Source organism: Carassius gibelio, chromosome A12 (genome assembly GCF_023724105.1).
Source record: "Carassius gibelio isolate Cgi1373 ecotype wild population from Czech Republic chromosome A12, carGib1.2-hapl.c, whole genome shotgun sequence".
In the NCBI taxonomy this organism is placed as follows: domain Eukaryota; kingdom Metazoa; phylum Chordata; class Actinopteri; order Cypriniformes; family Cyprinidae; genus Carassius; species Carassius gibelio.
This window is the reverse complement of record NC_068382.1, coordinates 11,992,416-12,007,158: the sequence shown is the minus strand read 5'-3', so window position 1 is coordinate 12,007,158 and position 14,743 is coordinate 11,992,416. Positions and strand designations below refer to the sequence as shown.

Sequence of the window (14,743 nt, the reverse complement as noted above, 5' to 3'; positions counted from 1 at the left end):
GTGGACAGGAAGTCTATTATGGCCAAACTGTTCAGAATTTATAAGCAAAAAAAAAAAGAAGCCATTTTTCATTTCTCCAGACCACTAGGTGGTACTGTGCCAAAATTCTCCAGGTAGCCTGGTTGCAGCAAAACATACTAAGTTTGGTCACAATGTGCTAAAGTGTTGGGAAGATGCAGCCTCACATTCATTTTGGTGTGATCGTCAAATGTTTGCACGTTATTTGAAAACAGTTTGATCAATCAGCTTGAATTCCTTATGCTTTTTGGGATGGTCTGAAAATGAGCCGATACAATTTTTATGAAAATTTGAGCAAAGGTTAAAAAAAATTAGGTTTTTCAGAAAATTCAAAAAGAGAAAAAAAAAATTGTCAAATCATTAAAATCGTTTAATGTTCAGACTGTCTTTTATTCTGTGTGCTAAATTTCATAACTTTTCTGCAAGCAGTTCAATCTACCACCACAAGACATAAGAGCAGAAAAAAAAAAAAAAAGATTATTATTAGCCACGTTTCCACTGTTGTGCCAGGACCAGTTGTGTTTCCCCTGTCACTTCCAGGGCTTGATTGTGCCGAGTTAGAGACGGACTGCACCGCTGCTCTCTTCCCATGATTTAATATGAAGCTACCAGCTGGCATCAACATTTAAGACATTTAAAACAATTTTAATAGCAAAACTCACTTTCAGAGTGTCTGAATTAACTTAAGACTGCAACCCGATGGGAATTCTAATCACCGTATGAGGCAGGAATGTATTATACGGGATGCAAAAGGCTGTATATAATAGCTATAATAAGAACACGTTATGATTATGAAAATACCAGAGAGCGCTTGAAGAACTTATGGTTATAATCATGTATTTATTTGGTTTAATATTTCTGCCTCCTCCAGGTGTGCCTCCTCATAAATTTCATATACTCTGTGTAACTCGTATAACACATATTTTCTGTCTGTGAGCTCCCTCTGTTGCTTTGGCTGAATGGATAACAGTACAGTGAGACGGGATAGCAGTCAAGCCTCCTCAGATTACTGTGGAAAATTTAAATTAATGATCATTCTTTCTAAAGAAATTTATCGGAAACGGAAAAAGGGTCTGTCAATATTTTTCTGTAGTGTTACATGTTATATGTCGCATTTGGAGCACTAATGGAGTTGTTTTGTGCACTCCCGTCGTCACAAATAAATGGAGCAGTTTGATTAGGGTAGTTTGATTTAGCATGCTCACAAATAAAAATAATTAATAGTAAATTATATAAAATATCAATGTTGACGTCTTAAGTCTTTATGTAAGGAACAAACGTCAGTTTTTGTTAAGTTCATTTTACAATATAGTTTTCATTTATTTTCCCCTCGCTTATTTTTCTTTTATATTCCCCTCGGTTTGTATGAAGTTTTCTTCAAAGAGGCGTATCAAGGAAGGGTTTTACAATAGGGCTGGCCTGACATAGGAAACGCACTTTATTATGGCTTTGTGGCTTGAGGTGTGAGGCCATTGGCCCACCACGGGTCGTTGTTAGCTCTGGCACACACCAGCAGTGGAAAAGTGGCTATTATGTGCTTCGTTCCTGTTAATAATAATAAAAATAGACCAATTTCAACTACATAAGGTGAAAATGTATTTATATATCTTTGGGGGAAAATGTCTTTGATATAAGAGGCCAAAGAATGGTCACCTGTGGTGGTTTCAGTGGCTCCGGGGTTGGGTTGCGGGTTCAGGTGCTCTCTCACCATCTTCTGCAGGGAGCGCATAAAGACAGAAATGAGCCGGTCGATGTAGCTGGAGTTGTTGCTGCAGGCCGACTTCAGGATCATCAGTGTTCCTGGAAGCAAAGAGGAGAAAGAAGCTGGTAACATGACGCCCCGCTGTCCTCACAACACTGTCAGGGACAGCAAGCGACATGCGCCTGCTAATGACTTTGGGTGCAGCTCCTTTGTCCCTGTAGTTGTATTACAAGGACGTTTCTGGAGAAATCTAAGCGAGTTACCGGGTAAGGATGGAGACAAAAAAAGCATGAGTAATGCATTTCTTAGATCACAGCTCTGGGGACGAAAGATAAATGTAAAAAGTCACCCTCGATGGAGACACATACAGTACATCAGTGGTAAATGTAATTCTAGAGCACTGCCAGAGCGGAAGCAGAAGGCACTTATTGAACAATGGTGCCATTTTGAGCTGAAATGAAACACTGGTAACGTTAGAATGTTATCCAATAGAGTTTCAGCATTTTTGGTTTTCAATTAAGAAATATGATTAAAGATGAAATCTAAGTTGTGAAACAACTAAGTTATTATTATAATAAAATACAAAATATCTGAAATGGATACACACTAAAGTACACTACTATTACAAAGTTTAGGGTTGGTAAGGTCTTCACCAATATGGCATTTATTTAATAAAAAATACAGTAAAAAAAAAACTGTAATCTTGTGAAATGTAATGCATCCCTGCTGCACAGGAGTAGTTATTTGTTACTTCTTGAAAAAAAAAACTAAAAACCTCCCGATTAATATTAAGTACATAAATTACAATTAAGTACATAAATATGATTTACATTCTATACTTACTATATAACAGAAAAGAAAGCTTTTTGAAAACTTCAGCATCTATTTTACGTTGGGGAAGATATTCTAGAGTAACTCCCTTTGGTCATGTAGTAGAGCTATTATATTTTCTCACCGAACAATTGAGTTGGGTTAGCGCTGGTGGCTTTCTCGTAGTTGGTGAGGCCTTCATAAATGACCTTCCCTACGGCAGCGTACAAACACTCCAGCTCCTCATACTTGGAAGCGACTGTGGATGTGCCTAAAGAAAAACCAAAATATTAGAAGAAACTGTTTTAATGTACATCGTTACCACAGTTTTATTTGAAAAACTAGAACAAACTGGAAATCTTATAAATCTTATTTGATTCTCTGATCTTATAAAGAGATAACCAATTACAGAAATGGAGCTTTAACATATCAGGTTGCTGATAATCACTAGTGTATCTAAAGTTATTTCACAGCCTCTGTGGAGATTCAACCAATGCATGTTTCTGTTAACAGCTGCTCACCATTATACTGGCCTTCGGGCTGTCTAGACTTTGTCTCATACTCAAGCAAATCAAATGATGCTATTATTGTTCACCATACATATCCACAGCTACTGTATGCTCAAATGAGGTCTCTAGGAGAAGATATCATCAATCTGAGCTTGATCTACTCACTGGGTTCTGTGGGGAAGGTGCTCATGAGTCTGGACAGGAGGGAGTGGACTGCCCTCAACACTTTGGTGTTGCCACAGGTCATGCAAGCTGCAATGCCACGCTGCAAGGGCTTGAAGTGCGCAAGAATGGCTGGAGGCTGCAGCACTGACAGAAGGAAGCTGAGAATCTCAAGCCCTGTGCAGATGTTGGAGAAGTTCGCCTGGTTTGGCTGCTCCTGAAAAACACAGGAGGACTGATGAGGTTGAGGTTGGTAAGATGTCTGTTTTTGAGAAAAATTCTCTTTTGCTCAACAATGATGCATTTATATGATCAAAAGCATAAGTAAAATAGTAAGTGTGAAATATAATATTAAGAAATATTAGTATCTATTTATATCTATTCTAATATATTTTAAAGTAAATCTTATTGCTTTGATGGCAAAGCTGAATTTTCGGCAGCTATTACTTCAGTCTTTAAATGTCAAATAATTCTTCAGAAATAATGTGCTGAATATGCTGAAATGAGCTCAAGAAACGTTTCTTATTAACACAAAAAAAGGCGGTTGTGCTGCTTTATATTTTTTAGAAACCATGATACTTTTTTTGAGGGATCTCAAAAATAACTGTATTTACTTGAAATATCAATCTTTCAGAACATTATAAATATCTTCACTGTCACTTTTGGTCAATTTTAAACATCCGTGCTGAATAAAAGTAATAATTAAAAAAAAAAATCCTGCAAGCTGTTGTTGTTTTCCATTTAACTTGCATACTTTAAGCACAGTTTACTTCATTTGTACGTCTGATTAACAGTTTCTGATTAAACACCTGTTAACTTTATTAAATACATGAAAGAATGCTTAAAATATTTTTATTAAACATTTTGAAATGAAGCAGCATGCCCGATGGCATACCGGCATGTTTATGCTTAAGAATCAAGAATCATGAACCATTTCTGGACTACTGAAACTTCTGATACCACACAAATTGTTTTAATTAATTGAAACTGACAACTTAAAAAAAAAAACCTCTCGCTCTCATTTAAGTCAAATAACGCACATGCTTGGCAAAATGAGTAAAAACCAGAGCTGATTATGTCCCAGGAGCCACTGAATATTGACAACTGAGGTCTGGCCCCTTAGACACTGGGGGGACAGATTTACACAAAGCTAAGCTCGTCCCTGCAGCCTGTCCTTTAAATCACTGTCAAGCCGACACAATGAGATGATAAATGCCCTTCGGATTCGCAGCACTGGTCATTAGTTTGTTAAAGAGAGCTGAAAAAAGCACTTCACTCCCTCAACTGGGCTCTGGGGCACGGACGATGAGTGACCTGTTTGTCAAACTCCTGTCACAGAAAGTGTCATTGACCCACTCTGAAAATAGGGTGGTAATCATCAGCTTTTCTGGCTGTTCGAAAATAGGGCATAAGAGAGACTGGGAGTCATCTTATGAACATCCGTTTTTCCAAAGCATTAATTGTTCGGAATATATAAACAGGAACTTCCCAGGAGGAGAAAGTGGCATGATCTAATCTTTGGATGAGCGAAGAGCAAATTAAAAGGTTGTACAAGCTACAGGCAGTCTCCTCACTGCCATATCACAGCATTTAAATCCTGGCCTACATGAGCAGAGAAAGCTGTATAACTGTCTTGCCCTGAAAAGAATCGATAGAGTGGTGGATCCGAACGACAGGAAGCCCAGTGCCTGATAACAGGTGGAATAAGAGAGGAAGTGAGGTTGATAATTGTGCAGGTGGTGGACGCTCACTAACCGAGAGGTGTTCTCTCAGATGACAGCTGAGTTGGTCACACCAGTGTTCTCCAAAGAAAGAAAAATCATTGAGAAGAGTGAGGATATCGATATGGCTGGCATAAAAACTGCTTGGAAAGGCACCAGAGTGATGGTAAAATGAATGCTAATTCTATTTCGACTATTGTTTTCAGTGTCAACTAGGAGGAGCTGTACCGTTTAGTCGACTAGTCAGCTAGACCTGCACATCCCTGATAAGAACACCTGCAGTGGGTTTCGACTTTGACACACGCAGGGCTAATGTTCAACAAAGTCAAAGCCTTTTGGAAAATGTATTTGTGGCAGTAACTTTTGACATTGTGACAGACCGCCACAAGTAAATCAATGTAAACACAATGAAACTTACCATATTTTCCGGACTATAAGTCGCACTCTTTTTAATAGTTTGGCTGGTCCTGTGACTTATAGTCAGGTGCGACTTATTTATCAAAATTAATTTGACATGAACCAAGAGAAATGAACCTTGGTTCATGGATGAACCAAGAACCAAGAGAAAACATTACAGTCGCTGTATGCTGCTCAGTGCTCCTGTAGTCTACCACTGAAAACATAAAGCGCCCTCTTGCGACTTTAGATGGTAATGTTTTCTCTTGGTTCTTGGTTCTTGGTTCTAAATAAATGCGACTTATAGTCCAGTGCGACTTATATAAGTTTTTTTCCTCGTCATGATGAATTTTTGGACTGATGCAACTTATACTCAGGTGCAACTTACAGTCCAAAAAATACGGTACCAGCTTGAACGCTTTCATTTGATCTAGGCGTCTTTCTTTAAAGTGTTTTGGTAGTTTGGTGTGTTTCATCCATAGAGAGTATGTGAGCAGAGCGGTGTGATTTTGACTCGCTCCAAGAGCGCTCCACCACCCCTCCATCACGAGTACAATTCAGACCAACGGCTCATAATATAACTGCATATTTAGCAAGAATTCACGTTTAGCTATAGCTTGATACAGATGGATCTCTCAAATCAGAAGGTTATAATGACAGCAATAGAGCAGCATTTTTTGTTTTAATACAGGCTACGTTATGAATAACATTTCAAACATACAGAAATACTTTAGCCGCGGAGCAGTGTTTCTGGTATAAGTGAGCACGGAGTGAGAGCGGGAAATTGTGAACCAGGAGCGGAGTGATTAATAAAATGCTATGAGCGCAGAAGGGAAATTGTAACCATTTCACTCCGCTCACATAGTCTGGTTTCATCCGTTTGATGTCGCCATGTTTCTTTTAAGAAGAGAGCGCACCTCTCAGATCATCAAGTACCGGGTTGACCAGGTACTCTGTACCACCGATACTTAAAAAAAACTGGTACCGTAACGGTTTTATTTTTTTAGTATCAACTTGGTACCAAAGTACCGGGTCTTTTGACAACATTATCACATAGTAACCAGTGTTTCTGCTTTTCTAAGAGTGCCACCTATTTTCAGAGAGTGAATTTGTAGTTTCATGCATAACACTTGCCGTTTTTAAACATTGGTATGAATATTTCTCCATTTCCTTTCAGAAAATGAGGCAAGAACTCATAAATCTCATATGCAGCCTCAAATTGCAAATTGTAAGCTTTCAGACCTACCACAGTCATAAGGAGCTTGTCGAACCACTGCAGTTTAAGTTCGGCACGGGGCCACATGTCTGGTCTGAGGGCAGTCTTCATGAGGTTCACACAGCGACGGGACAGCAGCTCACCGGGAGAGCCTGCCACACTGGTGCTATCATTTACCTGCAGACACGGAGCAGAAATTAGCTTATGTAACTATTAGTGGACATCAGAAAGACTCAGGTAAGCAGGTATGAGATAACTACCTGGCACGCGATGCGGATGAGGAAGTTGACCACAGTATCAGTTTGCTGTTTTTCCACAGGTTTGGTAAGGAGAGCCTCTGTGCCTGGCATCGACTGACTGCGGCCAAAGACCTGCACATACAGACACAAACACAATACAGCCAGTGTACTCAAACATGGCACGGTCCATCAGGACACGGAGCACAAGAGACGGACACACTCAAGGTCACACTCCTCTGCGGGGAGTGGTTTAAGGTTTCCTCACCGTGCCGACAGCACCAGCAGCAGTGCGAAATCTCTTTACGTCTTGTGCCGAGTCAACAGACATGCCTCTCTTCATAGCAGCAGAGGCTCCGCTCGTGCCCTCACCCACACTTCCTGGATCGGCTTCCGATTCCGGCTGAGAAAAGTGAGAGATTCATACCCGATAAAATGAACGAACACATTTTCATTAAATTCAATTAATCACAAAAGACCAAAACACTGTTTCTATAATAAGAACACTTATTTCCTGGTAACAGACCTGTTGGTCTTTGATTCTCTGGAGCTCCCATTTGATGACCACCTCAGCTAAGTCCACGGCCAACTTCCTCTGCTCAATAGTTACACTAGGAGTGAAGCCCAATCGCTGCATAGCACTGATCATGTGCTGAACCAGGTGATGTCTCACTGGGTAATAAACCTATAAGCAGAGAAACTTACACTCAAGAAAACTCTACAAAAACCTTATATGATCTACCAAGCAAACTAATACCCAAGGCTGTGCATTAAAATTTTATCATGTGAAGACTGGATAATAAAAATGACTGCAGTATGGGAGATGTTAGTATAACTGGCAAGAGTGAAGTGACCGTACATACTCTAAAGTGCTGTACAATGAGGTGAAGTATATGGACAAGCTGAGGAACCGTGTGCCCCTCCTCCACAATGATCTTGCGGGTCCAGTGTGTGAGCATCTGATGACCGTCCTCCATCCGAGCAGGTACAGCAGGTGTGAGAATTGCCATGGCTTGCCGAACAATGGCACGTGCTTCCATAGTATGAGCCTTTAGCAGACTGTGGAAAACCTGCACAGAACAGATACACTGACATTTAGCAGCATTCAACAAAAGGAAGAAGTTGACTACTGAAGTGAGTTAACCAAAGATTTTGTGTAGCAAAAGCTAGGAGGTACTTTTCTACTCTTTGAAATGTTGAGGTAAGAGAAGTATTTGGGGTTTAGAAATGTACACCTGTTCTCTACATTCTAATTTGTACCTACATTTACATTAGGAAATTTCATATCTGATATCAGTCAGCTGGTCAGCTTTAATCATTACACGATTATGTTTTTAAATATTTATAGAATTCAAAGATTCTGTTATAGCTGTTAAAAATATATATTTTACACCCCTCTTTGTTCAGACAAAATCAGAAAAGAAAAAAAAAATCATTTTAGTATTTTTGCCAACTGTAATTTTAGTACATGATTACCTGTAACACAATCTTTTTGTGAATGGCAAACTTGGCGATAATGTGAGCCAGCAAGAGGTGGCCACTGTACTTGCAGGCCGGATCCACGCAGGTTTTGGGAAGCAGGCAAGGCCAAGCGAAGGTCATAAGACGCCTCAGCTTGCTATTCCTGCTCTTGTTGTTGTCATGGATGTGATGAGGAGCGTGCTCTACCAGCAGGGTTGAGAACTGTAGCAGGTAGATCCTCAACGAATCAGCCAGGTCTGCCTGCTTCTCAGGGTCAAGGACCTACAATAACAGGAAAAATGTGTCACAAAACACTAAAAGATGCATTGCTTTTAGGGCTGTGAGGCCACAGCTGTGACATATAGCAAATAAAAAAAATATATATTATATATATATTATTTAACTTGAATAGCTTCCTTTGCTGCTGGAGATGTTGAAAACAAACCCAGGGAACAAATGGACTGTTTGGTTTACTCTTTGCTATGATTAGCAGCAGGGGAGAGACAATCAATTTAAGCGTGAAATAAATGAAGGCTATTAACCTTCAGTCTGTGTCTCATTGGGTTAGCTTGAAAAACAAACACTATGACCTTTATTGTTGCATTGACATTTCTGGCAGTGAAATAACAGCCAGAGGTCATCCTAGAGGAACTGGTGACTTGATAAAGAGAGGCTGCTGGAGACGATTACCTTGGTGATGAAGACACTTGTGATGCTCTCAGGGTTGTCACCCTCAGGATTGGGTGGCCCCAGAAGTTGCTCGCTTTCCCCTTTCTCAAAGCTGTACAGGAATGCTGGGTTCAGGATGTGCTGCAACACCTGGACAGTGGACACATAACATATATAACATATAAGATATAACATAAGTTACATCAATGCATTTGCACTTAGAATATCAAAGAACTGGGAAGGTATCGGTTTATCAAATATAAGCAATACTACAATTGTATGAGGAAAAAATAATTTTGTTGCCTGTTATTCATTCTATAGATCTCGGCACTCCACACTTTGACATATAGAAACATCATCATGCCATTACATTAAAATAAATTATATAAATGATAAAAATATAATTGTATATTATCATCATAATTAAAAAAAAAAAAAAAAAAAAGACATCTTAGAAGAATGGCCTCTATGATGAGTAACCTACTTCATGTTTAACCACTGGAGTCTTCATGCTAACAATTCTACTTACTGCTTTTTGTTAATCATTATGGTTTACAATCATGTTGCAATTTAAAGCACTGGTTGAATTTTCTTAAATTTTCTTTGGTAGCGCCAGCATATATAAAGCCAGTAAAAAGTGTGATGATAACAGAAGAGCGAGAGAAAGGCACAGCATGGCACCTCAGATTTGGTTCATTTGTTAGTTAACTGATATTAATCATTCAGATGAACCATGTTTTTAGAAGCTCAAAAATTACTTATTCCCCCAGCCTCGACTTTTCATAAATCAGCTCTTATATGTTACTCAATTAGCATCTTTGAACACTAATGGATTAGTTTCTGCTTTACACTATAAATTGAAAGAAAAATCATAAATATTAATAAAAAGCATGTTGACCATGCACCACTTGGTAATTTAAGCTATGGAAAAAAAATACAACCTTTATTCAAGACAATAGTTTGTCTAGTCAGGCACAATGGTTGTGTTGTTTGCTAGCTGAAGTGTTGCATCAGCATGTGGATTTATAAAAAAATGGGGACTGTGGGGCTGCAGGTGTTCCTTCATTATCCCTCGTCCTAATGAGCCCCTCTACCGTTCATATGAGTGATGGATCACAACAAATTCTTTTCTACACGATCCATCACAGCCAAAACCGCTACAACTCCAGCTGCCTGAAAACATCACCTTAAACGTGTATTCAGTTAAGAGTGCGCAGCTGCTGAGCTCTCCTGGGGAATGTTTGGGATGCAACGTCTGTTTGGCTGTGAGGGGTGATTTAGCAGAGCAAGAACAGCCTCTGCCATCAAAGCGGTGAAGACTATCCGCCGATGCACTGTTACCGTTTCTCAATGTCACTGCAGAGGGTCACAATTCGAGGGGAACATCCAGTTCATTTTAATAAACTGCCATTTGATCTCTTTCTAGAACTTGGAGTTTTTTCACATGAATAAAAATGAAGTGGGAATAAGAAACATAGCCTTGAATATCCCGACTGACCCGTTTACCAGTGGGTCCTTGTACTCCAGGTAGTGCTTGCCCATTATAAACACCCCTCCACAGGTGTAGACAATAAGGATGATCAAAAGAATCAACAAAGAGTGAAAATGACATGCAAAAAAATTCTAAACTATGGTCGAGCAAGCAGAAAAAGTTTTTTGTGTCGAGCCCTGCTCCATGTCATTCCACACCCGTAAGATCATCGTTCACCTTTGGAGCACAAATTAAGATATTTTTGATTAAATCGGAGAGCTATCTGACCCTCCATAGACAGCAAAGCAACTGAAATGTTCCCGCCATTTTAGAGAGTACTACAATGCAATACAATTCAGTTGGGTTGTTGTCTATGGAGGGTCCGATAGCTCTCCGATTTAATCAAAAATATCTTAATTTGTGTTCCGAAGATGAACGAAAGTCTTATGGGTGTGGAACGACATGAGGGTGAGTAATGACATAATTTTCATTTTGGGGTGAACTTACCCTTTAAAGCCAAGCCTCAGCATATGAGCAATGGCTATTAAGAGTAATCTGAAGATAAATATTCATTAGTGCTCTTCAAAGACTTCGGTTGACTGTGAAGATGTGCCTTTGAGAACCGAGTGTGTCATGCACAGCCAGTCCGTCACGCTCCCCTTCTTGAGCATACATATTCAGCAGGGGCTGGTTGTTGGCCACATTAGATTGTCAGCAAGAGAGCGTGACGCTGTGCCACTCTCAACAGAAATATACCTCAAAGGTGGAATCTATAATGCGGACCATGGAGGTCCATGTCATGACATCAGTCACACTCATGGTGGCTCTTAATCAAAAACAAGAGGTCATCACAAAGGCAAAATTCATGGGAGTTTCTTCTCAACAAGTTACTCACAGGTGTACAAATGGTATATCCTCACCTTCGCCTTGAGCTCATCATTAAAGTGTGGGTCATTGAACTCTACAAAGCGGAAGAAGAGCGCTCGTTTGTGTGTGATGCTGTAGTTCTTGGGGATCTCCTCCTCCATGTACTCCTTTAGGAAGGTCATGTTGCAAAGGAAGCGGCCAGTGAAGGCTCTCAGCAGCTGAAAGAGTAGCTCAATCTCAGAGTAGTTGCGTCTGAAAGGAAATGTACAACTTAAGTGGAAAAATCAAAGTAAATACATTGCATTTCCATTTTCCAAGGGATAGTTTACCCAAAAATGAAAATTTGAATGTTTATCTGCTTACCCACAAGACATCCAAGATGCAGGTGACTTTGTTTCTTCAGTAGAACACAAAGAATTTTGTCTCAAACCGTTGCTGTCTGTCAGTTATATAGTAAATTGGAATCACGGCTTTGTGACTATACACTTGTGTAAAGACACAAAATGACCTGTCGGTGTAAGAAACTGAACAATATTTATATAGTTTACCACCTATGATTCACCGCAATGTCCAAACTGCAACAGTAAAAAAACATGGACGTAGTGTCCGTGGCATCACCGTAGTTTTCTGAAGAGCGTTTCTGAAGCTCAAAGTGGGCGAAGTTGTCATGAAGGCCAAAATTAGCTATATAGACCAAAATCATTTCTGAATCAGGCTGTAAATGTTTTTTTTTTCTGCTGTAAAGTTGGCCATTTTAACCATAAAGACTCACTTTTGCAGCCAGCCTCTAGCAGCCAGTTTATGAATTACAGTTTATGTCACTTCCATGTTGGCTTCACAAGAGGTTGCCACTTACCTGTAGTCTCGGCCTCAGACGTCATGCCCACGGACCATTGGCTAAACTTCTGATTCATATGGGACGCAAAAGAAACACTTCAGAAATGCTCAAGTCGTTATTGAATTGGTTGAATTCCACAGGATTTCCGCAAGATGTTTGTGTCACGTTTTTTAACATTCTGCCTGGAAGCAAAAATACCATGGCACCAAACCCCTCATGAAAGAAAAAAACTGTCGTGTTTACAACTGTGACGACCAGCCCTTATCAGGATCAACTAAATGCTGGATTTTCAAAAGTATGTGAAATATTTAAATTTCGCGGCATAGAATCTTTAAAATATGTCCTAGAGTTTTTCATACCAGTCTGTTATTGTGGCGACAAAACATGACGATGAACGAAATGAACTTTGATTGGTTGTTGGACATGCCTTGGCCAATGAAAGCTGCCGAGACTACTTGCCAGTGACACGTTGTCATCTTCTTTTTGCTTTATGCCAGATCGCAGACTTATAAGTGCATTACTGCCACCTATATCTCAAGTGGACCATCGACACTCCTAATTGGGATTGTAGATAGAGTGTCAATGGTCCATTTGAGAGAAGGCGGTCATGCACTTATAAGTCTACGATCTGCCATTAAGCAAGACGACGACACATTACATGCCAGCTGAAGATGATGCAAACATGCTCAGGACAGTTCGGACAATGTGGTGAATCAGAGGTATAAAAAAAAAAAAAAACTATATAAATACTGTTCAGTTTCTTGCACAGACTGATCGTTTTGCCTCTTTACAAATCAATGTATCGTCACGAGCCACAGGGTTTAATTTGGTTTTGTTTGTGTGTGTTTTTTTTTTTTTACTCTCAAAGCTCTGATTCCCATCCACTTCCATTATATGATTAACAGACTGCAACGGTTTGAGTAAAAAAATCTTAATTTGTGTTCTACTGAAGAAACAAAGTCACTTACATCTTGGATGCCCTGGGGGTAAGCAGATATTAGCAGAATTATCCCTTTAACAGTATTTAAACTTGTGATGTTTATAATTTCTGCACCAGAAATCACTTACTTGCAGTAGCTTAGCAGACAGTATGCTAATAGTTTGGGCTCTTTCCAGTTGGTCGCAGCCATGTTGTCTTTGCGGTGGCGGTCCTGGAAGGCCTCGCTGACCCACACGCGTCTGAGCTGACTCACTAAAGAATGCTGACCCGCCAACCAGCTTTCATCATTTTTCACAATGATGCTTATGATCTGAGGGAATTTATGCTCATTAATATTCAGGCTATACAAGCAAGCACGTTACATCAAATTTAAGAGTAAACGGTCTAGTTAAGAGTGTCTGGCTCACCTTGATGGCCTGGAACTGCAGGTCAAGGCGGGCAGTGCTGGTGGAGGGAGACCCAGGTCTCACAGTTGCTGCAGACCCAGCTGGAACCAGCAGAGGGACAAATCGATTTGGGTTAGAAGCCAAGACATCTCGAAGTGGCTTGGCATCTTTGTGCTTTAAGAAACTCTGCAAATGAGAAAACAATAAAAGATTGAAGAAAAAGCAACATTCATAAGATGTCATGGCTAGGAATTTTTAAACAAACAAAGATGTACAGTATGAGGTATGGACAAGAAAAAAAACAAACCATGAACATGCGACTCCACTGTGGGTCATTGAGAGTGGCCTCCATCATGAAAAGCTCCACCGTTTGAGACGGATGACGCGTCAGGAATTTGATCAGTGGCTCTCTAAAGGGACTGCCTGCCTGTGAGGTAACAACATGTAAATTGCATAAAACCAAAATATTCTAATTGTATAATAAATTGTTATACATTTATTAAAATAGGTTTGTGTGACGATTTATTTTTGCATTCAGATCTTGTACCTCTATGAGCATCGCCCTCTCTGTTTTCATGACCACTTCCAGCAAAGGTTTCACCAGTGTCTGTGGAGCAGCTGGTATCAGGTGGAAGAGGTTTATGATGGCCGAACAGATCCTCATTTCCTGCAGAGGCGAATGAAGAAATGCATCACAGTTATTGTTAGTAAAAACCAGCAGTGGAAAACTAAGTGTACCTCCTGTAATATAAAATCAACAGTGACAAGTTGGGGAACATCTGCGGGAAAGTCAAAATGGCAGGTTGGTTCCTGAAAACCTCATAGATCCATAGGACGTTAGCAGGTTTGAGAGGGACCACTTCAGAAATGTGAAACATTAAAGTCAAACACAACACCACGGATACAAATACGATTACAGAGACTCCACTAGCACAGAGTAACCACGAGTACAACTGAAGACCCCACAGCAGGCCCCCATCTCACCTCTACACCCTCCATGGCAGGCTGCGCCAGAACAGGAGACAACAAACTATCAGCAAAGCAGTGTGGGTAATGAGTGCTGTATGAATGGTGGTGTGTGTGATTCTGTGCAGAGCAATCTTTTTCCTAGACTGCACACTTGTTGAAAACACAAGTAGCAAAAAAGTGCAGAGGCCTGAAACAGGCAGCATTTCAGCTGGACTCCATCCACAGACAAATCCATTGATTTCAGATGAAAATTTAATTAAATTAAATTAATTCATTTAGCAGACGCTTTTATCCAAAGCGACTTACAGAGCATTCAGGCTATCAATTTTTACCTATCATGTGTTCCCGGGGGAATCAAACCCCCAACCTTGC

General features: G+C 40.0%; 1 protein-coding gene across 3 annotated transcripts in view; it reads right to left on the bottom strand.

The window, feature by feature from the left end:
• Positions 1-14,743, bottom strand: part of LOC128025140 (transformation/transcription domain-associated protein) — a 71,452-nt gene that overhangs the window by 36,291 nt on the left and 20,418 nt on the right. For all 3 annotated transcript variants that reach the window (XM_052611180.1, XM_052611182.1, XM_052611181.1), the window contains exons 32-46: positions 13,950-14,069; positions 13,710-13,829; positions 13,424-13,588; positions 13,145-13,326; positions 11,292-11,490; positions 8,922-9,050; positions 8,247-8,513; positions 7,634-7,840; positions 7,297-7,455; positions 7,039-7,173; positions 6,795-6,905; positions 6,565-6,711; positions 3,205-3,418; positions 2,676-2,801; positions 1,672-1,818 (exon numbers count right to left, since the gene is read on the bottom strand). In XM_052611180.1, the coding sequence (XP_052467140.1) occupies positions 1,672-1,818; positions 2,676-2,801; positions 3,205-3,418; positions 6,565-6,711; positions 6,795-6,905; positions 7,039-7,173; positions 7,297-7,455; positions 7,634-7,840; positions 8,247-8,513; positions 8,922-9,050; positions 11,292-11,490; positions 13,145-13,326; positions 13,424-13,588; positions 13,710-13,829; positions 13,950-14,069 (2,428 nt within the window). The remainder of the gene's footprint in view (positions 1-1,671; positions 1,819-2,675; positions 2,802-3,204; positions 3,419-6,564; positions 6,712-6,794; positions 6,906-7,038; positions 7,174-7,296; positions 7,456-7,633; positions 7,841-8,246; positions 8,514-8,921; positions 9,051-11,291; positions 11,491-13,144; positions 13,327-13,423; positions 13,589-13,709; positions 13,830-13,949; positions 14,070-14,743) is intronic.